General features: G+C 42.8%; 5 protein-coding genes across 5 annotated transcripts; 2 read left to right on the top strand and 3 right to left on the bottom strand.

Moving 5' to 3' along the window:
* Nucleotides 1-290: 290 nt before the first annotated feature.
* LOC139922346 (uncharacterized) lies at nt 291-8,054 on the bottom strand. The gene is made up of 6 exons (XM_078288668.1): nt 7,930-8,054; nt 7,608-7,849; nt 2,201-2,417; nt 1,901-2,023; nt 1,592-1,809; nt 291-573 (listed from the first exon to the last, which is right to left on the bottom strand). Exons 1-6 carry the CDS (start codon nt 8,052-8,054, stop codon nt 359-361), a joined length of 1,140 nt encoding a protein of 379 aa, XP_078144794.1. The 3' UTR covers nt 291-358.
* A 2,339-nt stretch (nt 8,055-10,393) lies between these two features.
* Nucleotides 10,394-11,328, bottom strand: LOC139923020 (dual specificity protein phosphatase 13A). Its single transcript, XM_071913698.1, has 3 exons — nt 11,204-11,328; nt 10,767-10,984; nt 10,394-10,605 (listed from the first exon to the last, which is right to left on the bottom strand). Exons 1-3 carry the CDS (start codon nt 11,326-11,328, stop codon nt 10,394-10,396), a joined length of 555 nt encoding a protein of 184 aa, XP_071769799.1.
* A 578-nt stretch (nt 11,329-11,906) lies between these two features.
* LOC139922339 (dual specificity protein phosphatase 13A-like) lies at nt 11,907-12,810 on the bottom strand. The gene is made up of 3 exons (XM_071912836.2): nt 12,566-12,810; nt 12,241-12,455; nt 11,907-12,121 (listed from the first exon to the last, which is right to left on the bottom strand). The coding sequence occupies exons 1-3, from the start codon at nt 12,808-12,810 to the stop codon at nt 11,907-11,909; spliced, it is 675 nt and encodes a 224-aa protein (XP_071768937.1).
* Nucleotides 12,811-15,120: 2,310 nt separating this feature from the next.
* LOC139923010 (sphingomyelin synthase-related protein 1-like) lies at nt 15,121-18,338 on the top strand. The gene is made up of 5 exons (XM_071913686.2): nt 15,121-15,743; nt 15,935-16,030; nt 16,352-16,469; nt 16,661-16,811; nt 16,918-18,338. Exons 1-5 carry the CDS (start codon nt 15,121-15,123, stop codon nt 17,220-17,222), a joined length of 1,293 nt encoding a protein of 430 aa, XP_071769787.1. The 3' UTR covers nt 17,223-18,338.
* Nucleotides 18,339-18,677: 339 nt separating this feature from the next.
* On the top strand, nt 18,678-21,094 carry LOC139923028 (beta-microseminoprotein). The gene is made up of 4 exons (XM_071913711.2): nt 18,678-18,756; nt 19,952-20,057; nt 20,420-20,522; nt 20,735-21,094. Exons 1-4 carry the CDS (start codon nt 18,754-18,756, stop codon nt 20,853-20,855), a joined length of 333 nt encoding a protein of 110 aa, XP_071769812.1. The 5' UTR covers nt 18,678-18,753; the 3' UTR covers nt 20,856-21,094.
* Nucleotides 21,095-23,769: the final 2,675 nt, after the last annotated feature.

Below are 23,769 nucleotides of genomic sequence, written 5' to 3'. Positions count from 1 at the left end.
GTTGCATCATTGTCATCATCACAATGTCAGTAATGTGTCAACAGGTGTAGGGATCAGGGTGGGTTTGTCACTGCAGAGTTATTTATGGAGACAAAGACTTTACAGCATTCATCTGACTTATTTTGGTCATTGTTGCTGGGCTACAGATAATCTACAAGGTACTAATAGACTGGAACTTTGACCTTTTGTTATAACAGATGAAACAGCAACCACATTTCTGTTTCTGGCAGTTTTATTCATTATTAAAACATGCGTATTCAAACATAACAGTCTTCTGATTGTGGGTTCAGTGCGTATGTGTGTGTGTGTGTGTGTCAAGAGTGAAATGGCATGTTCCTGTCTGAGTGTGTGTCCCTCCTCATGATGTGTCAGTGTGCTTCCTCCTCTGTAGACTGAGGCTCAGGTCCAGCTGTCTGAGCTGCTCCAGAAACCCAGAGTTGGGCCCGACGTCTCGGTTCAGACGCACAGCGACGATGGCTTCGACCAGCCGGAGGCCCTGGCAGATCATCAGATACGCCAAAACCAGCGCTCCGGAGCGGCTGACGCCCATGGCACAGTGGACCAATACCTTTCCTGGAGCATACACAGATCCTAGTCTGTTTAGTAATACTTTTTCAATAATATATTTATTTAGATTCTCAATTTAACACTGTACAGTCAAGCCAAGTATCCAGATAACTCCATCCAATAGTCATAACCTCAACAGAATACAAGTGTCTGTCATCCCAAAGCTTAAAGATATAACTCGTCCCTCTTACTTTCCCACTCCAGTGAGTCAGGAAAAATTCACGTTCCCACCACAGGTGCAGCAAACAAGAAATGTGCATCTATGTATCCACTACCAACCCAGTATTAGGTTCTCTATTTTGCATTCAGGTCAGAAAGCCTCCCCAACACTGGTGAAAAAGAAATGGTTTCTGTCACTCATACATGTAAAAGCCTGCCTGTTTCAGTCTTGCATCTGGGTATTTGGAGTAATACTTTAATTTACTTGGCGTTCAGTTCACAGTAAATCCTGTGTAAGAGTTGTCGAATGTCGACTGTTATGAGAGAAATCCTGAGCACTCTCACACACCAGCTTCCAGTCAAAATTCTCAGAAGTTCAATCCAGGTCTGTTTCCCATTTAATCCTTGTTTAGTAATACCTACATGGAATTGACTTCTTCAAAATTTCAGAATAGTACAACTTTGCTAAAGATGCCTATCAGTAGTCTCATGCCCATTCAAAGTGTTCATGCCCCCTCAGATACTTGATACCTAACATCTGTCAAACATAAAATAAATGGGGATGTTTCTGTTGGTATTCATTTGAAATATTTAGTATCAATGATTCTAATTATGTATTAGCTGATTCCTCTGTAATCCCCAATGTACTTCATGTTTTTAGTTCCTTCCACACATAAGTTAGCAACCTGAAAACAGGCAGCCATTGCCAAGCTGGCAATAACTATGTCTTTTTTCTACTGATTTGTATTGTTTGTGTGAATTTGTGCCCCCTCAAAAAAGTCTGGGTGCTATATTATGCTCCTGACTACAATATGAATTAGCTTGTTACTGACATGTGGGAGAGTTGGTCTATTTGCACACTGACCGTTTTGCTTCAGAGCGTTGTCTATGAAGTGTGCAGCAGGGCTGATGTGAGGCTGGAGGTTAAACTGGGGATGGTCTGCGGCCTCGACACCGTGGTATTCCACCTGAAGCTCGCTGTAGAACTGCTGGCCTGTGTTGATCCGGTGAGGCCCTGCCGCAGTATTCACTATGTGAGTTACACCCAGGGACGAGAGCGTGGCTTTGTCCCGCGCCACAGACCTGCAGGAACACACCACACACACACTGATACATTATGATATCTTAATAGTACATAATATTTCACTCTGTTGGTTGTGATTTCTCTACTCACTCATTCCCAATGTACAGGTTGGGCCAGACTTGATTGACGGGGCCCATTGGCTTCCTGTTGTGCCATAGAATTTCCCGCAACTCCATTAGAGGTGGTGTTTCCTCCTGCTGGGCTGACTGACCTCTGCAGCGATAGAGACGTGTGTGTGTGTGTGTGTGTGTGTGTGTGTGTGTGTCTATGTGGAAGTGTATATGTAGTCTCAGATATCCCACCAATAACTGTGTGTTTGTCTGTGTGTGTGTGTGTGTGTGTGTGTCTGTGTGTGTGTGTGTGTGTGTGTGTGTGTGTGTGTGTCTTTACAGTGTCTGTGCCTGCCGTCGTCTCCTCCTCTCCCTCTCCAGGCCGGTGTCCAGGCTGCGGAGCTGCATCAGGAAGCCCGGGTTGGGGCAGATGTCTCTGTGCGGTCTGACTGCCTCCACCGCCTCCTGCAGCCGCAGGCCCTCAGTGATCATCAGGAAGGCCAGCACCAGTGTTGAAGAGCGGCTCACGCCCATCAGACAGTGGACAAACACCCGTCCTGAGGCAGGACACACCCCTGGGTCACTTTCTCCAGCAGATATGCAGCATCAGTCAAATGGGGATTCAATCACAGTGGTGAGTACAAAAATATCCTATATGTAGAAGTATTGTTATGTTGCTGATATTTTACTAAAATAGAAGTAAAAGTACTGGTGTAAAAATCTTAAGTAAAAGTAAAAAGTAGCTCATTTAAAATGTACTCAGAGTAAAAGTTACTTTTTAGAAAAGAGAACACTGTTAGATCTGAATTCTAAAAGGATGAGAGGATTCAAACTAGATTCTTCAAATTGGAAAATTTGGAAATTATAAAATAAAGTGCAAGAAAAAGTAAAGCTAGATTACTCTTATCTTCTTTGCTGACTGACTGTTCACTGCAAAGGGCCCACAATTTGTTTCTGTTGCTTACAGAGTACAAAATTTGTACTTTGTAATGGATGCAGAGGTGGGATGTAACAAAGTAAAAATACTTCATTGCTGTACTTAAGTAGGATTTTCAAGTATCTGTACTTTACTCAAGTTTTTCTTTCACTGAAGACTTTTTAGTTTTACTCACTACATTTCAAAAGAAAAATCTGTACTTTCTACTCACTACATTTTCAAAACAGACTCATTACTCTCGGGAAATCATCAACTGATTTTCAATTTTTTTTTTAATTTTCCACATCAGACAGCTTCCATCCCGGAAGCGGCTGATCAAGAGCCAAATGTGATTGGCTGCTTGTTCAGCAAAGCGACACCAAAAAGGAAGGAAAGGGACAGAGAGAGAAGCAACACGAAGAAGAGAGAAGCAACAAGAGAGAGAAAATTAACGTTAGTGAATTCAGCTGCTAGAATTAACGTTTGTGATTTGAGCTGCAGACTCTTTCTCATCTGTGATTCAGAGGAAAGCTCAACAGAGAACCAGTTTAGAACATTAGAAATTAATTTTGGAGAACGACTTTTACTTTAATACTTTAAGTAAATTTAAGACCATGTACTTTTATACTTTGACTTGAGTAAAGGATTTGAAACGGTACTTCAACTTCTACCAGAGTATATTTTTAGATGAGTATTTGCACTTTTATATGAGTAAGGAATTTGTGTACTTCTACCACCTCTGTGTGTAGATGACATTAGTTAGATGACATAGTGCAGTGGTTCTCAACAAGAACCAAAATACTCTTTCCAAACACTCACTAACTGGAATGATTTTAAATCACATTACAGTTCTTGTAGTTAAACCCAGAAAATACACTTTTATTCACTTAACTGAAGCTAGACACATAAAAAAATCAAATCAAATCAAAACACACAGAATCTTTGACAGTCCTGTCAATCAAGGGGAACTTGGAATCTTACTAACTTCATACATTGTGGTGTCACAACGAGGGCAGTGAATGCAGTGTGAGGTTACAATTCCAAGTGCACAGAGGCATTTCACTTTTTGGCACGATGGAGGCGACACACAAGACAAAAAGAGAGAGAAAGAGAGACAAGAGAAATAAATACATGGAGATCCAACACAACACGGAGCCGGAGGATGCCCAGGTAAGCCCCGCCCACAGCACTGCGCGGCAGACCTACCTGGAATTCCCTGGGGAGAGGAAGACTGGGCTCCTGGACCCAGTCTCCAGCAGCGAGGAACATCTGCTGCTGATAGAGGCAGGAAAACAGTTGAAGCTGGTTCTGGGCCTGGACTCTTCTGTCCAGAACGAGGAACAGACCCAGACGAAATTGAGCAGGCAGGACTATAAGACGATGAGGGACGCAGATGAATATGTCAGGAAGATTCTGGACCTTGACTCTTCTGACCACACCCAGGTCCAGTTCATGTTCCTGGGCCTGGCCGAACAGGTCCAGGTCCAGGAACAGGTCCAGAGCAAATGGAGCAGCCAGGAGCATCTGATGATGATAGAGGCAGAAGCATATTTTAAGCTGGCTCTGGGCCTGGACTCTTCTGCCGAGAAGCAGCAACAGACCCAGAGGAAATGGACCAGCCAGGAATACCAGACTATGAGGGAGGCAGATGAACATCTTAAGGAGATTCTGGACCTGGACTCTTCTGCCCAGACCCAGCTCCAGTTCATGTTCCTGGGCTTGGCCGAACAGGCCCAAGTACAGGCTCAGGCACAGGAAAAGGCCCAAGTCGAGGCCCATGCCCAGGTCCATGCCCAGGAAAAGGCCCAGGAAAAGGCCCAGGAACAGGCCAAGGAACAGGTCCAGGTCCAGGTCCAGGCCCAGGTCCATGCCCAGAAAAAGGCCCAGGAAAAGGCCCAAGTCGAGGCCCAGGAAAAGGCCCAAGTCGAGACCCAGGAACAGGCCCAGGCCCAGGAAAAGGCCAAGGAAAAGGCCCAGAAACAGGCCAAGGAAAAGGCACAGGTCCAGGCACAGGTCCAGGTCCATGCCCAGGAAAAGGCCCAGGAACAGGCCAAGGAACAGGTCCAGGAAAAGGCACAGGTCCAGGTACAGGTCCAGGAAAAGGCACAGGTCCAGGTCCAGGCCCAGGAAAAAGCCCAGGAAAAGGCCCAAGTCGAGGCCCAGGAAAAGGCCCAAGTCGAGGCCCAGGAAAAGGCCCAGGAACAGGCCCAGGAAAAGGCCCAGGAAAAGGCCCAGGAAAAGGCCCAGAAACAGGCCGAGGAAAAGGCACTGGTCCAGGTCCAGGCCCAGGTCCATGCCCAGCAAAAGGCCAAGGAAAAGGCACAGGTTCAGGTCCAGGCCCAGGTCCATGCCCAGGAAAAGGCCCAGGAACAGACCCAAGTCCAGGCCCAGGAAAAGGCCAAGGAAAATGCCCAGAAACAGGCCCAGGAAAAGGCACAGGTCCAGGTCCATGCCCAGGAAAAGGCCCAGGTCCAGGTCCAGGCCCAGGTCCATGCCCAGGAAAAGGCCCAGGAACAGGCCCAAGTCCAGGCCCAGGAACAGGCCCGGGAAAAGGCCCAGGAAAAGGCCCGAGAACAGGTCCAGGAAAAGGCCCAGGCTCAGGCACAGGCCCAGGCTGAAACCAGAATCACAGCTGCTCTGAAGCACACTGAGCAGAAGTTAGAGAGCTGCCTCCTCCAGCAGCAGGAGGAGAGGGCCGGTCTCCTCAGGGCCAAAATTGACAACGAGCAGGCCCTGGAGGAGAAAGAGCGAGAGTGGGCAAAGAGAAAAGCCTTCATGGCGGATAAGCTTGCTGTTCTGGAGAGGGACCTCAATGAACTTTTGGAGAAGAAGAAAAAAAAGAAGCGTAGCTTGCTGCGTAGAATCGCTGATGCCCTTACTCCAAAGCGTAAGGAGAAAAAGAAGAAGAACAAGGAGGACAAGATGGAGTCAACTTTCAACTCAGACTCTAACAAATCCTCCAATTCTTCAATGTGAGCATATTAACACCTGTGCTCTCACACCCAACCCCCCTCCATCCATTTCCAAACCCCCCCCCTTACATCCCCCAAATCCCACAAACCCTTTGTTTTGCATTTCTTCTCAGTAAACGATATCAACAACGATATCTAAAATAATGTGCTGCCTGTATAGTTTTATTTCTATAGAGATTTGTAAGTTCCACTACAGTCAATAGTGTACGTGTAACTAGACTATTGTTGTTTGTTTGTGTGGTTTTGCTATTTAAACGCTGTTAAAAACAGAGCCATCTCTTCTCTCTCTCCTAAACGATCAAACTCAGAAATGGAAGTCGAGCTTCCATGTTACTCTACATTTATCTCAACCTGGAGTCACATTGTGACCTTGGAATTTTAACGTTCCAGTTGATATTTTAGTCCAAAATTATTTACTCATATTATGCAGCTCTAAAAGAAGTCTTAATATATTGCTGAAGTTTGATATAGATGGGTACATTAACTTTGCAGTAGGGGGGGTGAAGTTCGAAAATGTGACTCTGACACAGCCTTTAATCACAACCAATAGAAAATAATGAGAAAAAACAGGGAGGAAACTTAAATTCTTAAATTGCCAACATTATAAGCAACTAAATATTGAGGTTAAGGGTCAGAACCACAATAAATATTACAAATATCCCTGCGATCCCAGAATGATTAAATGGCCCGTTGTAATCATGAAAAGGAAGAAGAAGAAGAAGAAGAAGAAGAAGAAGAAGAAGAAAGATGGTGGTGATGATGATGAATACTCTTGCCTTATAGAAATGTCAGCTTCATTTGCATTAGCCTTCATTCCAAGTTTTTTCTTCCTCTCTGACAGCAGCCAAAGCAATGCAACTTTTCACTTCCGCAATTCACCAACTTTTCGTTCCACCAGTTCCGTGACAGAGCCCCTGTCTCTTCTGTGATTGGCTGTTCTCCTGCTACTGTATTCAGGAAGTTCACTGTCATACAAAGGCTTTTTCTATCAGTTCAGTCCATTCATCATTATTCAAATCCAAAAGAAAAATAGACTACAAAGGCTGAACTTGAAATACACTTTCATCAACTATCAGCCTATCTGATTTCATTACCAAAAAATGAAATGGAAAATTCACTGCAGGTGAAGATTGAATAGCCTATCATAAATTATTATTACTTACATTTTACATTCTAGGTGCTCGGCAATTCACAATTAGGCAGAGGTGGAAAGTAACTAAGTACATTTCCTTAAGTACTGTACTTCAGTAGTTTTTCCATTTGATGAGACATTTCAGAGGGACATATTGTACTTTTTCCTCCACTACATTTATCTGACAACTGTAGTTACTATTTACTCTGCAGAATACGGTTTTACATGCAAAACATACAATAAGCTCATAAAATATGTTGCATTGTTAGAGTTTAAACTCCCCAACAGTATATGGAGCAGTTTGACCTACAACATTAAAATACTTCTTACAGGTTAAGGCATCAATTTAACACTCTGAAAGAAGAGTACTTTTACTTTTCATACTTCACTACATTTTACTGCTAATACTTCTATACTTTTACTGAAGTAAACTTTTGAATGCAGAACTTTTACTTTTACTGGAGTATTTTTCCATTATGGTTTTGATACTTTTACTTGAGTAAAGGATTTGAGTACTTTTTCCACCACTGAATGGATGTGATTTAAAATGTAGTGAAGTACAGTACTTCAGTGAAAATGTACTTAAGTAAAAGTCAAATTACCAACTTTAAAACTTTAAAAAATACTCAAAAAAGTACAAGTACACTGTAAGCTATACTCAATTACAGTAACGTGAGTAAATGTAATTAGTTACTTCAACCCTTGGCTCTAAGTGTGACTGACTTGCCTCCCATGGCCAGTGCGGCTCTGATGTATCGTGCTGTCGGGTAGAAGAAAGGACTGAGGGCGAAGCCTATCGCATCATCAGCCTCCACCCCATAATAGTCCACTGACATGTCTCTGTAGAAACGCGGGCCGGTGTTGACGTAGAAACAAGGTCCTGGGCCACGGCTGGGCGGACTGTGGGCCGCATTCACAATGTGTGTTATGCCCAGGCTGTGGAGAGTGGGTTTGTCCCGAGCCGCCACCCTGAAATACATCCACACATATGAGTGGGGAATGATTACATACATACATGTGTGCATGCATGTTGTTGTGTGTGAACCTACTCGTTGCCTATGTAAAGGTTGGGCCAGACTTGGTTGAGATGCCCAGTCGGCCGTCTGTCTGCCAGCAGGAAGTCCTGCAGCTCGGAGACAGTGGGAGGGTCGTATGGAGGCTCCCTAAGAGACATACTGACACACACACACACACACACACACAAACAAACAAACAAACAAACACACACAGTGAGTGTAAGGAGACTTCTAATAGGCTTTCACCATGACTTGAGTATGTTCCCTAGATATATAATCAAAATCAAAATATGTATATTATATATATAGTCCCCCAACCACTACCACTTCTGAATGTTGCTCTTCTCCACCTCTCTTCCTCTTCTCTTCTCTTAATTTAATTAATTTAGTTTCACACTGTTCCATTGCTTTTATAAATTCATTTTGAGTATTTTGCTCTCATTTTGACTGTCAAAGGCACTTTGTAAACTGTTTTTAAGTTGCTATAGAAAATAAGGTGTTATTATTCTTATTTTTATTACTTCTCTTCACAATATAGATACATAACACTTCTTTGAATGCTCTTTTAGCTCTTTTCTTAGACAGCTTCATCAGCTTGTTTACTTGATGCAGACAGTCATCTTCACTGGTAAAGCCAGAGGTGACAGATTGAGCAAACAGACCTGAAAGATCCCAAAACTAACCTGTTTTCACATTCAATCATGGGAACTTACCTTCCTGAGGCAGCGCAAACCCTTCTCTTACCGTGCCGGCTCTTATTCCTTTATAAACACTCACACACAACTGTGGCCTGTTTCCTTTTTTAACTCTGTAATCAAATACTCATTAGTGACAAAAACATCCTGCAGATTGTATTCATCCACAGCGCAGGCCCTGTGCAACACATTATTATCCATTATAACTGCAACTACATGCCTTAAGTTAATGCTTATGGAAAATATGGTATCATCACACATGAACATTAACAAAAGTTAACTTGTTCAGTTTCCATGACCCTCAGATTATTATGTAACATAGTGTGTGTGTCTCTGCTGCCACCCAGGAGTGAAGTAAGGCCTGCTGGTCTGGCCCTTTAAGAAATATGATCTGTGGACAATTTACCAGAACTGTGGATACTTTAGCTCCATTTGGCATATTGATAAAATCATGATCTATTTAGAATTCATTAAAAGAGTAGTTTATGCACATTAAAAGCATTGGATTTTGTAAAATAAATAATATTATAATAATAATAATTCCTCATTACAACCTTTTTCTTCCTTTGCTTTGACATTATTCATTGTGCACAAGAGTAGGAAACTGTGTTTTTATCTGGTATTACATCCTAATTTAAAATACTGTCAAATGATTAGTTATTCATTATCAGTGATTCGCCTCTTGGTTATAATACAAAGAGTCCATGTAAGTATTCTTTTTAGAGATCTGCATTCATTCCCCTTGTCAAACATATTCTGCCTCATGAAAAAGATAATTAGATAAAATATTTAACAGCACTATCTATTTGCCTTCTGTCTGTTTTTGTTAGTCGCCCACAGAGGAGGCTTCTGTCAGGAAGATAAGCTGCCATAGTCTGGGTTAAGTGAAAACAGAACAAACATTTAAAAACCATTACGATTGATAAGTGCCACTGAAAAGTGTATGGCCCTGCAGCAAATTTACAAAGTCCCTTGTGGCCTGTGTGCTAAAAATTTTGCCCACTCCTGCTTCTACTCATCTTTTCTATGTCCTACTCTTGTCCCCTGACAAAGGTCACACCCACAGCACATAAAATATACAGTATGCAAGCAGAAAAATATGTTTAGGTCATATTTTAAGGGGAAAAAAATATGTTGGATCAGCAAATAAATGTATTAGGTTATATAGTAGACTTAGGTCTAAAAGCAAAAGCTTCACCTTTGTTAAAGGATTAGAAGAATGACATGTTGTGGCACTTAATTAAGCAAACTATTCAAAGATGTGTATTGTATAAAATGGACTGCACATAAAAATATCTAAAAATATAATCTTTAAACTCATTATTTCCACCATAGGTTACTACAAGTCAGACAAAATATTTCAATGAAACTTCATAAAAAGGTATATTTAATGGATATTCACAACAGAAGACATAAAGCTGTATGTACAAAGCTTATGGACATGACTGAGAAGATTGACTTGTCTGGTAACATTTTCAATGGTAAATACTATAGTTTGAATATGAAAATGAACCTGTACTATACAATTCTGTACTTAGGTATTTACAACAACATATCAGCAAGACATGTCAAACCTTTGCATGAAATGTTCTGAGAGCAAGGATATAAAAATACAGAATTTAAATGTGTATCGTTTCACTGATTGGAAGCTAATTTACACTGCACACAAAATCATTATTTACAAGTTATTGTTTATATCAAGTGGAGTGGGATGCAACACATGAAGAAGGAGAGAGTTTGTGAAGTGACCGTGGCTGATGTAATAGAGGAGAGGAGGAAAGGGAAGGAGTGAAGGAGGGGCGTCAGAGGAGAGGACACAGCCTCCTCCTGCGCCCCAGCTGTGTGTCCAGCTTGAGGAGGAGGGACAGGAAATTCCGGTTGGGGTAAATGGCTCGCCGTTGGATCATGTGCTTCAGAGCATCGGAGAGAGGGAGCCGCCGCTGCAGCATCAAGTATGCCAGCACCAACGTGGCTGAGCGGCTCATACCCATGATGCAGTGCACCAACACTTTTCCTGTACAGCGGGGTGAGAGGGGAGAGAGGATGTGAAGGAAAATGGATGCAAAGTAACGGGGGAAAAGTAAAAATTTGATGGGAGAATGTTGCACTTTCATAGCAGTAGGTGTAGCTGCACTGCTGTAAAGACACACACACACACACACACACACATCATACCATCTTTGCTCTTCAGGGCCTTATGTATGAAGTCAGCTGCAGGTTTGAAGTACTGGCTGAGGTCAAAGTGGTCTGAATCCTCTGCAGGAATGCCGCAGTACAAACAGGTGTTCCCATAAAAACTCTGGTCACCAATGCTGCCTTGCTTGCCGTGTGCTGCGTTCAGGACATGTGTGATGCCAAGCTTACTTAATGTGCTTCTGTTCTGTGCCACGGCCCTGGGAAACACACACACACACACACACACACACACACACAAAAAGACCAACACGGTGAATGAGAAGGAAACATCTGAAACCATATCATAGAGTACAGACAGTCTGTAACTGCAACTGTAATTTCTCAGACCATTAAAACTGATCGATAAGGCTTAGTGTCAGTGTCAGTCCTCTGTATTGATCCCTGCAACAGAACATGCAAACAGGCGAGACACTCACACGTTTCCTATGTACAGGTTGGGCCAGATCTCGTCCACTGGTGTAAGCTCAAGTGTGCAGGAATCCAAGATGAACTCCAGCTCTTTAATGAGCGCCAGGTCCTGCGGCGTATTGCTCCCTGACATTCTGCTCAGAGAGGCAGTGCTGCTCCAACAGACCTCAATACGACTCCACTGTCTGTGTACACTCAATGCCAGAGTCTGCAACTGTGTGTGTGTGTGTGTGTGTGTGTGTGTGTGGAGTCTGACAGTGAGGGACATGAGCAGGTGGTTATTTGAATGCCGGCCGGCTCCAAAATTAGCTCTTCGTTCAGTGCGTTCTCGCTCACTAGATGTGTAGTCATGGTCTTTGCTGTTCAGTGATGCCAAAGATCCAGAGACAGAAAGACAGGGCAAGTCTCTGTTGCCACTGAGGTCACATCAGATTACATCGAGGAGGGGGGGTGAACAGAGTTGAATTGTTATATTGATGGTATCTGACTGCCATACAGTACTGCTCGTGACTCATAATGGTGCAAGTGGTACAACTGGAGACTGACTTGCATGGCGTAAAATGAAGACGTCAACTGCCATTCCTCCAGTCCACACTGTATAAAATATGATAAAGGGACCTTAATAAGGAGGATTAGTTTATTTTCATGCCTTATGGGTACTCGTTATGTGGGCAGGATGTTCCAATTAACCCCCACCTCCGCTCCATTTTATCACGGCTCAGTCAACCCGTTATTTCTCTCCTCCTGCAGTTTTTGGTCCAGAGTAATAAGCTGCAGCAGGAAGCCTCTGTTAGGGAAAATCCAGCGTTTCAGTTGCACAGAGCGCACAGAGGACAGAAGGCTGAGGCGGTGGTGGATCATGAGGTAGGCGAGGACCAGCGCGGCCGATCGGCTCACACCCACAGCACAGTGTACTAACACCTTGCCTGGAAAACATCACACATGCAGACTGAAAGCTCAGGTTTGTGTCAGAAGGACAGAACAGGTGTGTGTATGCTGTCCTTTGCAATAGCTGTGTAATAACGTATGTGACGGCTTACGGTACCTCCGGACGTCAAAGCCTGGTGAATGAACTGAGCGGCGGGGTAGAAGAAAGGTGAAAGGTCAAATGTCGGCAGGTCGTTGGCTGGGACTCCATAGTAAGTCACTGTGGTTCCATAGAAATCATCACTGCCTTTACAGCACATCTTACCATGAGCTGCATTCACAACATGAGTGACGCCCAGCTGCCACAGCCCAAACTTGTCATGGGACATATACCTGGCAGAGACAGCATGTGTATCTCATAAACAAGAAACCAGACACACACACATATACAGTATATATATGCACTTCAAAAACAGTACATGAGGACATGCACAGATACCCACATGTCTCCTAGATACAGGTTGGGCCACACCTCATCTCCGTGGCGACAGGAGCGTGGGGCTGAATGTAAAACCACCTCCAGCTCCTCGAGAGATGGGATGTCCCACGCACACTTCCCCCTCTCTGAATCCTCTGTCTCACACATACACCTGTTCCTCTCTTCTGAGTCTGTCTTCCTCTGCTCAGAGTCTCTCGTATCGTGTCTCAGAGCTGACGCAGCACCTGTAAACAGCCCTCCGCCACTCATTTCAGCAAGTCTAAGCAAGTAGTCTAGGGTATACACACTCTGTTCTTTACCTAAAACGAAATCATGCTGCCCCCTGTGCCTTTGCTCTGATACTGAAAACTGTTGCAGCAACAGCTGTGCTCCACTCACAGCCTGTGACTGTCAAAGACAGGTGGTGCAGCTGGGCAAAGGGACAGCATTCAATAATGGACTAGATGTATTTACACACACTCACAGCACTGACTTGAGAACTGTTTCCTGTATTAGTTACCAAATTAAGAGTATATAGCCTGTGAAATCCACCTCTGTAGGATATAGAGAACTGTAGCCTGTCAATTGACCAAATCCACGTTCTTCCTGCATTTGACCAGCAGATGTCAGTGTGACCCACCATGGGGTCACCGTGGTCCCCGACGCTCTCTTCTTCATGTTGTTTATTGTTGTCGTCTCTTCCTGTTTGGTGTTGCCAGGTTGTCAGAAGCATGTTGGCTATGAAATACTGTTGTGAGCTTAACGTCAAGCCCCGCGGACAGACAGCACGCCCACAGCCTTCAGTAGCGGAGTGACAGTGGAGTTTGGGTAAGACTTTACTGTTTTCTTTAAAGTTTTAAGCGACTGACTGACTATTTCTTTGACTTGTTTGTGTTTTGACATATATTCTCATTTTTTTTAAAGTCAAGAAAATCATTTTTATTGCTAAACTAATTTAATAATATCCCAAGTTGTCAACGCCCAAATACTGATATGATTTACCCAAAGGATTTATCCAGTGTTTATCTCTGGTTGGAATGTAGCAGCTCGACGTTACAATGTAGCCTAACATTCACCCGCTGAATAGACTATCAGCCCTTTGTCAGAGTTTCTCTCTCTCTTTCTCTCTCTCTCTCTCTCTCACACTCACAAACTGAAGGGCTTTCTTTCCCACAGCTGTGTCACTGCTCTGTGTGACTCACTGTAAGCCCGCCAGGGAAGCTGACATGGCACTTATGAATCCCAAGTAAAGCTCCAGGCTAGAGAAGCGGCATGTTGCTACTGTTATTGTGAGGCTTGGCAAAGGAAACAGCTATCTGTCTCCTAGCTGGAGAGTGTATGAGGAGGGAACAGGCAGCAGCTACTGAGGTGAGTTACATTAGTTGGGGTTGTGGGCTTCAGCATGACAGCTGTCATTTCTGACTTGTCAGTTGATTTGCATTAGCTCATCAGGGACTGTGACAAAACCTGACATGGCCCGTTACATATGAGGTGAAGTTAATGGGCCTGTTATTTGTCTTTCTGCATGACCAGTTGTCCTGGCATCCACCCACCCTGGAGTTGTTTTATTTGCATGATTGTTTGCATACATGACATCCCTAGCTATGCCTATATCTGATCTCTGTGAGAGCTTTCATCAGTGCTAATCTAAGCCTGTGTTTCTCTTGGATGTAGGCCATAACCTAAGGTAACCATACAGTCGACCTGGTCTGTAAGTCTGCTCAGCCAATTACTGTCACTTTCTAATACCAACCAGCTACTCTCATTGACTTTGCTCTCATGAAGAGTAGTGTTTTCCCATAGTCCTTTTTGATAAGTGTAATATTCATTTAAAAGCCTTGTGATGTCTCATGGACTGCTGCTGATGAGAAAGCTGCTTGGGTGTGTTATTTTAGTCTTTATCTACTGTCAAGCCAGCTTGTAGCCTGTTGCTCAAGTTCAGCTATATGCTGCAGTAGTATTGGCTGAGCCTTGCAGACCTTTGGAGCAGCAGGGGTTGTGGAGAGCGGTGCTGTGGTGAGCTTATCAGCAGGTCAAAGGGCAGCGAGAGGGAGAGGACAGGAGTGTGTTTCATCAGTAGCTGAATCCTCCTGTTGCAGAGGAACATATAGCCTCCATGATAGTGGAATAGACTCTGCTTGTTTACTGAGTGAAGCACCACTGAGCAGCCTGTATGGTTTGTTGCTATTTTGGTTTTGATTTGGCAGTAATACCTACCATGAGACAGAGTAAACAGTTAAGCATATTACGTTTGTGATATAATACAGTTAGTTACACTTAGCTAGGTTGTATTCTAGTTTGTTTTGGAGGGACACACACTGTAGGCCTGCTTTATATGGATCAGTATGTCAACACATGATTATAGGCCAACGCCGTACTGTACAGTTACTGACCCGAACACAGCTGATGTAATAGCACCAAGTAGCCTATGAAGTGCTAAGTGCACTAACAAGCTGCCCTAGACTAACCGGTCAGCTCAGCAGATTACCTATCACAGAATAGGCTGACTGCCATCCAGATTAGGCGTAGTGCAACATTTCTACTGTGTGCCTGACTCTGTCTCTGCCTGTCTGCAGTGTTATGGCTCCACCAGAGGAGAGTGTGAGCGCCTGGAGCTGTAAGCGCGTGGCCCGGTGGCTGAGGGAAGAAGGCTTCGGGGAGTATGTGGAGTTGTTGTGTACCCAGCACCGCCTGGACGGCACCAGCCTGCTGGCTCTGACTGAGGCTGACCTGCGCGGCCCCCCGCTGGGCCTCAGTGTGCTGGGAGACATCAAGAGGCTGGCCTTGGCCCTTCGCAGGCTCCAGAGACAGAACCAGGCCCAGCTGGAGGAGCTGGGGCTCAGCTCAACGGACAGCCTACCTGCTGGGGCCACACTGGGGGCTGCGGGGCCCGAGTGGGGCTGTAACGGAGTTGACAGGAGGTGTAGCGGAGGTGATCACTTGCGTAACGGGACTGAGCTGCGCCTGAGGGACGGTGATAGATCAGGATACGGTTCAGGAGGGGTGCTGTGTCATACACACTCCAACGGGAAGTGTAGGCAGCACCTGGCTGGCCGGCTGGACCCGGAGGTCTGGAAGACAGTCATCAGTTCTGTTTATGTTATGTTTGTGTTCGGATTCACGTCCTTCGTCATGGTCATCGTACACGAGCGTGTCCCGGACATGAGGACATATCCACCACTGCCTGACATATTTCTGGACAGGTATAAACTGCTCATTCTTTGTCTTCCTTTGTGGCTTTGAAGTGTCTTGCACTGATATAACTTCAGTAAATATCTCCTTGAAGATTCTGCCTTATGTTGAGCAACCACCCAGACTCCATAGTTCATGTACACATTCTGCTGCACTGATATCTAATCTACACACTGATATATATGTTTTTGCCCTCCGACAGTGTTCCCAGAATCCCTTGGGCTTTTGCAATGGCTGAAGCCTGTGGCCTGATCTTGTGTTACATCTTTCTGTTGATCCTGCTGCTTCACAAACACAGGTAGCCCACTGCTGTAGATACTCTCATTACTAATATGCTACAAGAATATGTGCAAATTGGTTCCATATCTGCTAGGCTATACAGTAATGTGAATATATATTGATTTTGACCTTGTTAATACATACACTTTATGAAGTGCTTGACAGAGCATGAATTGTGACTTTGTTTCACTGTATTTCTTTGTTCTGAGCATTTCATTTTCTCAAATGAGATTTATTCCCAATGAGTTCAGATAAATGAGATTTTAGCGTATTGAGGCACTGCAACCAATATAGTATAACAACATCAGGTAACGACAACATTATTATTTTTCTCTCTCAGGTCCATTCTGCTCAGGCGCCTGTGCTCTTTGATGGGGACGGTATTTTTGCTTCGTTGCTTCACCATGTTTGTCACCTCTCTCTCTGTGCCTGGGCAGCATCTACAGTGCGCTAGTAAGGTGGGAATCACACATGCACGTACAGATTAGATAAGGTCTGCCAGTTCCAGTTTTGGAATGGCTGGCAATGCTCATTGAAATGCTATTGGTACGATTATGCTGTTTGAGTCAGCATTACTGCTATGATAACTGATGAAGAGCTGTCACTGAGTTACGTAGCATGACTGATAACTGGAGCCTTTGTCCCCCAGATGTACGGTGACACCTGGGGAAAGATACAGAGGGCGCTCGCTATCTGGAGCGGCTTTGGCATGACTCTGACCGGCGTCCACACGTGTGGAGACTACATGTTCAGCGGCCATACTGTAGTCATCACAATGCTCAACTTTTTTGTCACCGAATGTGAGTTCATGCTTTTATGTGTTCGCTCCTAACGACCGTGTGTACAGCTTTAATTGGGAATAGGTATGAGTTAGAGGTTAATTAATGATGCCATTCAATCCTGCAGACACTCCACGAAGCTGGAATCTGATCCACACCATCTCCTGGGTGTTGAACTTGTTTGGGATCTTTTTCATCCTGGCGGCTCATGAGCACTACTCCATCGACGTGTTCATAGCCTTCTACATCACCACCCGCCTGTTCCTCTACTACCACACCTTGGCCAACACACGCGCCTACCAGCAGAGCCGGCGGGCGCGCATATGGTTCCCCATGTTCTCCTTCTTCGAGTGCAACGTGAACGGACCGGTGCCCAACCAATACCACTGGCCCTTCAACAGACCTGCTTTTATGAAGACTCTGATTGGATAGTGTTTTAAAGACTAGAATGTGTATGGACTGTAAAGGCTGATGTGTGAGTGAGAAGACTTTCGTTTGAGTTGGCTGTTCAGCTGCGAGGTTTTTTGGAAATTTGTATAAATAGATGATTTTTACCTTGTTTTTGATTTTATTTGCACGCTGCTGACTAAAAATTAAATGTTTATTGTGGGGCCTAAGAGCTGCTGGTACAGAGTTTCCTGGCAAGAGAGCCAAACGGGTTCAGGCACGTATTTTGCCTTTTGAATTATCACTTTTTATCATTCATGTCCCACTCGGTTGATGTTCAAGGTTCACTAATGGTTTGGGTGGTCAGGGTTAGGGTTAGCTAACTGGACATTTTTAATAAACTGAAAGGGCTTCACACAACTGTAATGCACTCATGCTTGGTTGTTGCCACCTTTGGGGGTTGTTGTGGTGACAGTTCAGAGATGTTGTTTGCTGCAATAAGACACTTAACGCCTGTTTTGCAACTACTACCAAAGGAATAATATTTCAGATTTGCAACAGGAAAAACACTTTTTGTTCTCGCCACTTAAGAGTTCTGTTTCACTCACTCACAAAAAGTTTATTTTCCCATTTTGACTTTATAAATTGAACTCGATAGTGTGGTCTGTAGAGCTTTCTGCATTCATACTTTAACAATAACAAATCCCAGGAATTTTATTGTAATGTTCTCTTTTGCCAATTAACCCTCAGTATTATAGAATTGCTTTATTTATCATCATTTGGTACCATGTTATTTATAGCTTTGTATTTTTAACAAGAAGATTTTAGTCTTCTGTATATGAACAAATGTATGGAGCTGATTTTTTTTTTGTGAAGCTTTAAATATACAAAATGGGAAATGGAGAAAATGTGGCTCATGGCACCGTACAGTGTGCATGGCTACAGTCCCAGAAGGCTTTGAGGAGGAAAGGGTTTGATTGTCCAGAGTTTTCTCAGTACAGTTGGATAACAGAGGTTCAGGACTATTTTATAAAAAAAACCCATCTGTTTACTATCTCATATTTGATCAACACTATATTGTCATGATAATTGTTTACAATTTGTATTTATTTGCAATGCAAGTAATTTATCTTTGCCTTTTGGCACACCAATAAAAGTTTACAAAGGAAAACGACTTTTATATTTCAGATTGACAGTTTCCTTTACTGCTTTGTTCATTAATGTGGTTGTTTTGGCAGGTTTTTTTTTTTTTTTTTTTTGCACTTATGCAATAAAATGGGTTATTAATGTAATCCAGCGTCCTTATGTGGTTGATATTTTATGTGAATTTGATAAAAAGCATATTTATCATGGGTGGAAATGTCAAGATTAAAAGAGGTGTGCCTTTTAATGCATTGTCTATTTGACCTATATAACGTATTAAGTCGTCCACACCTTAAAACAAATAGAAGTCACATCTGTGTCCCACCCGTCTATCAATAGAGATATGCTGGGTGGACACATCAATATAAAGGCTTCATCTGACAGTTATCACAGGCATTAGCTTCCTGTTGGCCAGCTCACATCACATCTCAGCATGGTAGGTACTTTGCACCTTGCATTCAGTTATGAGTGTGGTTATAGGTTTCAGATGGAGTGACAGAGTTTGGGATTAGGAGAATTTGTTGTAATTCTCTTTTGCACACTTTGGTTGGACATTATGGCTACACTTTCGTGAATATTCTAAAATGTGGTGTGTAAATATAAAAATATGGATTTTAAAGATGTTCTATATGTTTTCATATAGTTCTTTAACCTGTGAATAGTTCATAGCCCAAGTAAAACTGGATGCATGGTTTGGCTTTCTAATAACATTCAATCTGAATTTCAGTAAAAGACTGCTGCAATATTCTACTTTAGGCCCACTTCAATGTTTATACTACTACTACTACTACAATTACTACTACTGCAACTACTTGTATTATTATTATTAGTACAGTAGTAGTTTTTCATAAATAATCATCTTTGTATCTTGTATAGCACTTTTCAAAAAATTCAACTACAAAATGCTTTTTAAAGGACTAGTTAAAGACAAAAAGGTAAATCAACAGTAAAAAAGGAAAAAGTAATGCAGGGAAAGCAAGAAACATAATGGCAATAGATAAAAGGGGAGGTCAAGCATGATTCATAAAAGATCATGACATAAAAGTAAATATATAAAGTGAGTTTTAATTGATAAAAGATGGTACTGATTTACAGCCTTACAGAAAGTGATCTGTAGTTCAGTCAAACAGTACAAATGACTTCTGTAGACAGATGTCACATTTATGAAGAGCAAATATCACACTAGTTATATTGCAGATGATAAAATGAAATAAATCCAAATTTCACATAAGTTCCAGGCAAAACGCCTAAAGATACACAGTTTCCATGCTAAGCCTCTTTTACATATAAGTCATGCTTCTCATACAAAAGGAAGGAAGTTTTCCTTCACAGGGCTCAAACAAAGAAATCATTCTCATAATGACTCAGAAGAAACATAAGATTAAAAAATAAAAAAACAGTTACGCATTAGAGATGGCTTAAATTTGCTGCTGTGTGCTCGACCATTATCAGAGTGCCAAAACATGAACCACAACAGTTATCCTTTGAATATTTTACCGATTTTAAAAGGATGTGTTGTATAAAATTCATTTAAGAGGTGGTATAAATACAGTGTCAAGACTGAGGCTGCAGATATACAGTACATTTGCAAGTAATATATGTTTCCATGTGTCTTGCATTCCCTCCCTCAGACGTCTCTCCGTGTGGCTGTTTGTCTGCTGGGGCTGGTCGTCCTCTGCCAGTCTCAGTGCTTCTTCGAGGGGCTAGTGATCAAAGACCTGAACAACCCTCCGACAGGTGAGTCCAACCACCACATCAAATGGTAGAGGTATGCTATAACAGTACTACTACTGCTAGTACTATGATATTGTAGCATTAAAGAACCTTATTGACATTTATGCACTGGGATAGGGGTGGGAGGTGCAGCTGTGTTTGCCAGTTAGATAAATTAATGCCAGATTGAATCAGTCTTTATTTGCCCGTGTGTTCCAGTTGACTGCATCATCCGGCTGTTGCGTGTATTTACTTAACGTCTGCCAGCTGAAGTTATCAAAAACACACCCACATACACACACACACATTCATGCACAGCCACATTTTATCAGAGCATATATGGGTCGGCACCTCCTCTGAACAGTGTGTTGTTTCTTTACGTGCAGGGTGTGTGGATAGGGACGGGACGCAGCACCCCTTTGGTTCCGAATGGGTGAAAAACTGCAACGAGTGCTCCTGTACAACGAACGGCATGAGCTGCTGCAGCAAGTAAGACTTTCACGCCCCCGTTCTCAATTTCTCACTTCGATCCACCTCACTATCGTCACATCTTTGTTTCATCTTTTTTTTCTTCTTTCAAACAAACCTCTATTCTCCAGCCTGTATTCCCTGTTCTCCAGTCTGCGCACGTCCCTTTCTTTAGAAGGCCATGTGAATTCTTTACAGCTCATGATCATATCAATTCTCCCTCTCTCTCGCAGGATCCTCGACCCAGACTCTGTAGACATTCCTGAGGAGTGTGAGCTGGTTGTGAATAAGGCGGCCTGCTCTGTCAAGGTGGTGCTGAAGTCAGACAAGACAAAAGAGTGTAGTCAGTTCTGAACACAACTGCTTACAGATTGACCTCGGTCTACACATCAGGGACCACTGAAGTCCACATTGGAAATAAGTGTTTGTGTTTTTTTCTTTATGTTTTGTGTGTTATCCTCTGGGTTCTGATATGTGCATGAATATATATGTGTAATTTTTCACCCATAAATAAAGAGAATTATTGTTCTTTGTCACACTTCTCACTCTAGTATCATTTATTCACTTACAACAGCAATAAAGGTAAAATCTAAAACCTGTTCCAAGTCTGGTGTGCCTTATTTTTGTGTCTTTAACTAACTGCAGTTATGGCAGGTGGCTTTCTCTGGAGTAGTGTCATTTTCAGGCTGTAGTTTAATAGTCCCGCCACCATGTGACAGTAAAGCTCCTGTTTGGCGGGGCTCTCTGGCACCCAAAGGGGCTCTAACCACCCAATAATAGGCATGCTCCCATTGCCGCTCGCTCTCACACAAGCGTTGTGGTTGTTATGGTGTTCAGCTCCCTCTCTTTAACTCTCACTACTGTGGATTCACACCTGTTCAGAGCAGCGCGTTCATCTCTGCATCAGAGACCGTTCAGTCAACCTGACACGTGAGTGCTTTCATACACCATTATGTTCTTTGTCATGCAAAGTCAGAATTTGTTTCCAATTCTTATTTATATTCATCAATTGTGTATCTGATGTTACATTGTCTTGTCAGCTTACAGTCAGTGTCCATAGATATGCAGATGTTTGACTCTGCCATTACAAATATTTCCTATCTATGCATTCTAACAATACAGTGGGTTGCAGTCTACAGTAGGCATTTCTAAAAATATGCATCTGCTGGGTAGCACTGTAAATGTGTTATCCTTTCTGCAGGGAGATTTAAAAAGTGATGCAATTCATTCGCACTTATTTTGTGGAATCGTGGTGAGACAATTCAGTGTCAGTATTAGTAATGGTGATTTATATTCTTCATCGGAAGGGAACACCCAAGTTCTCCGAAACGCCTATTAGATAATGAAGAGGTTTGGGTCATTATCTCATGTCTTCATCCTACACCCCCTCATGTAGGAGACAGTTTCAAAGACATTTTTTTGTTGTGTCTTGTTTTTGACTAGTCTCACTGAAAAACACTTTTGATGCCTTGGATATGAATGTACATGCATACACAAATACATACATGCTCAGGTGCATCCACATGCATGCATGCACACAAACTACTGATCTGGGTAATTGGAAATATTCACTGGTGGACTAGAGGAAAGCTGTAATGAGGGCAAGAGATGCAATAATGATGATAAGCCTCTTTTTTAAGTGCACAATAGATGTGAACCAGTTACTGAGGAAAATGAGAAGATAAAGTCTTTCTCTTTGTTTCTCTCCCACATGTGCAAGCGCTCTCTCTGTCTCTTTCATCTTCAGATGCATTTATATATGGTGTCGTCTAATTCATTACAAGCCTCCATTTCCATGGCGACTATCTTAACATGGTAACGTTCTTAAGTTGTTCCTGTTGTCTGTACCAATTACACACATTCATATCATAAACGCAGCCATTCAAGCAGTCAACTTAATACAGAAAATCCATTGTTACACAAATCCACAACTGAGAAGAGAGAATCAAGGCTGATCTGGTCCTAGGAAAAGTGACATTCACACTTTCCCACATTTCCCAGTCACAGAAGACTAGTTATTCAGTGATAGAGGGCTCTTAACTGGGCATTTCAACTCTGATATGAAGCCCCTATGAGGCAGAGGAAAGGAAGACATGGGATGGACAGCGAAGTGTCAGGTCAAGGTGTTCCTTCTGCTGCAGAGATGTCGCTCTGTAATGTGTCAATCATAATGACACAACTACTTGGATCTGCTTCCTACAGTGTGACATTGCTCTTACCTGGCAGGTCCCAATTTGCCAATTAATGGGACCGTAATTCCCTTTTTTGTTGACTGGGGCTGACAGAGCTGAGGCTTCCTCTGCTTTGTTAGATCTGAGATGTCAAATTGATGGTTAGCGAGGCACAGCTTCTCTCCATGACACTCCATAGTGTCAATAACTAGTAGCGGTTGCTTTGAGTTAATGGTGACATTACAGTTAAGTCTTTCCTCCCTGAACAAAGGAGGATCAATGCTATACCACCCTGCCTGCAGCCCGCTCAACACACTGACTGATGTTTGGCAATGATGGAGCACAGTGATGTGACTGATAGCTAGGTGCGTGCCACTGCTGGAAAATAATAGGTTCATTTTTCTTGCATTATTGTTTTTCACAGGCAGGTGAGGTTTCAGTGGAATCCATTTTTACGATTCTGCCAGTGGCATTCCACTTCACTTCAACATATGTCAACATTGATCTTGTACTTGAAAAATAAAGGTTTCTGTTCAAATTAATGACGAATAATTTTATTGTCATTATGCTATTATGTTCAACCTTGAAAAGTCATCATCAGGCTCTAGTGGATTCATTCATGGGAAGAGAACTGCTCAGTCCGCATGTTTGAATTCTAAAGATTGTTAAATAAAAGGGCCGATCATTATTTTACAACTAAAATATAGTGATTGATAAGACCAAGAACTACCTATTTATTTTAAAATAACTGTACCTACTCCACACACCTATGGTATTGTTTATGGTGATGAAACAACATTAACAAATGATTGAGTGTACCTTTTAAATCCATTGTGGTGCCTTTTATTCGTTCTCTCAATCAGCAACTGTGGTTCAATTCAATTCAATTCAATTCAATAGGCTTTATTTATCCCCGAGGGGCAATTAGATGCCAGTGATGTAGTTGTGAGTTGCACTCTATCAGTGTTTACCATTATTTCACACTCCCTGCTACTTTAGGTCTGTGACTTTCTAGTCTAATGTTTAGGGTATTTTGTGAAGAACGACCCCAATAACTCCAAAATTAGACCAACTGAATGTACAAAATAGAAAGAATG

Source organism: Centroberyx gerrardi, chromosome 15 (genome assembly GCF_048128805.1).
Source record: "Centroberyx gerrardi isolate f3 chromosome 15, fCenGer3.hap1.cur.20231027, whole genome shotgun sequence".
Lineage (NCBI taxonomy): Eukaryota > Metazoa > Chordata > Actinopteri > Beryciformes > Berycidae > Centroberyx > Centroberyx gerrardi.
This window is presented reverse-complemented; position numbering and strand designations above follow the sequence as displayed.

What these genes read in the sequence shown, in the direction of transcription:
- LOC139923020 (XM_071913698.1), bottom strand. Translation starts at nt 11,328, where the DNA reads ATGTCAGGGAGCAATACGCCGCAGGACCTGGCGCTCATTAAAGAGCTG. An exon ending in AACCTGTACATAGGAAACGT is followed by an intron (nt 10,985 to 11,203) that starts GTGAGTGTCTCG and finishes TGTGTTTCCCAG; the next exon opens with GGCCGTGGCACAGAACAGAA. An exon ending in GGCCCTGAAGAGCAAAGATG is followed by an intron (nt 10,606 to 10,766) that starts GTATGATGTGTG and finishes CCCGCTGTACAG; the next exon opens with GAAAAGTGTTGGTGCACTGC.
- LOC139922339 (XM_071912836.2), bottom strand. Translation starts at nt 12,810, where the DNA reads ATGAGTGGCGGAGGGCTGTTTACAGGTGCTGCGTCAGCTCTGAGACAC. An exon ending in AACCTGTATCTAGGAGACAT is followed by an intron (nt 12,456 to 12,565) that starts GTGGGTATCTGT and finishes TGTCTCTGCCAG; the next exon opens with GTATATGTCCCATGACAAGT. An exon ending in CCAGGCTTTGACGTCCGGAG is followed by an intron (nt 12,122 to 12,240) that starts GTACCGTAAGCC and finishes GATGTTTTCCAG; the next exon opens with GCAAGGTGTTAGTACACTGT.
- LOC139923010 (XM_071913686.2), top strand. Translation starts at nt 15,121, where the DNA reads ATGGCTCCACCAGAGGAGAGTGTGAGCGCCTGGAGCTGTAAGCGCGTG. An exon ending in CTGCTGCTTCACAAACACAG is followed by an intron (nt 16,031 to 16,351) that starts GTAGCCCACTGC and finishes TTTCTCTCTCAG; the next exon opens with GTCCATTCTGCTCAGGCGCC. An exon ending in ATCTACAGTGCGCTAGTAAG is followed by an intron (nt 16,470 to 16,660) that starts GTGGGAATCACA and finishes TTTGTCCCCCAG; the next exon opens with ATGTACGGTGACACCTGGGG.
- LOC139923028 (XM_071913711.2), top strand. An exon ending in CCTGAACAACCCTCCGACAG is followed by an intron (nt 20,058 to 20,419) that starts GTGAGTCCAACC and finishes CTTTACGTGCAG; the next exon opens with GGTGTGTGGATAGGGACGGG. An exon ending in GGCATGAGCTGCTGCAGCAA is followed by an intron (nt 20,523 to 20,734) that starts GTAAGACTTTCA and finishes TCTCTCTCGCAG; the next exon opens with GATCCTCGACCCAGACTCTG.
- LOC139922346 (XM_078288668.1), bottom strand. Translation starts at nt 8,054, where the DNA reads ATGTCTCTTAGGGAGCCTCCATACGACCCTCCCACTGTCTCCGAGCTG. An exon ending in AGCCGCACTGGCCATGGGAG is followed by an intron (nt 2,418 to 7,607) that starts GCAAGTCAGTCA and finishes GTCCTGCCTCAG; the next exon opens with GACGGGTGTTTGTCCACTGT. An exon ending in AACCTGTACATTGGGAATGA is followed by an intron (nt 1,810 to 1,900) that starts GTGAGTAGAGAA and finishes GTGTTCCTGCAG; the next exon opens with GTCTGTGGCGCGGGACAAAG.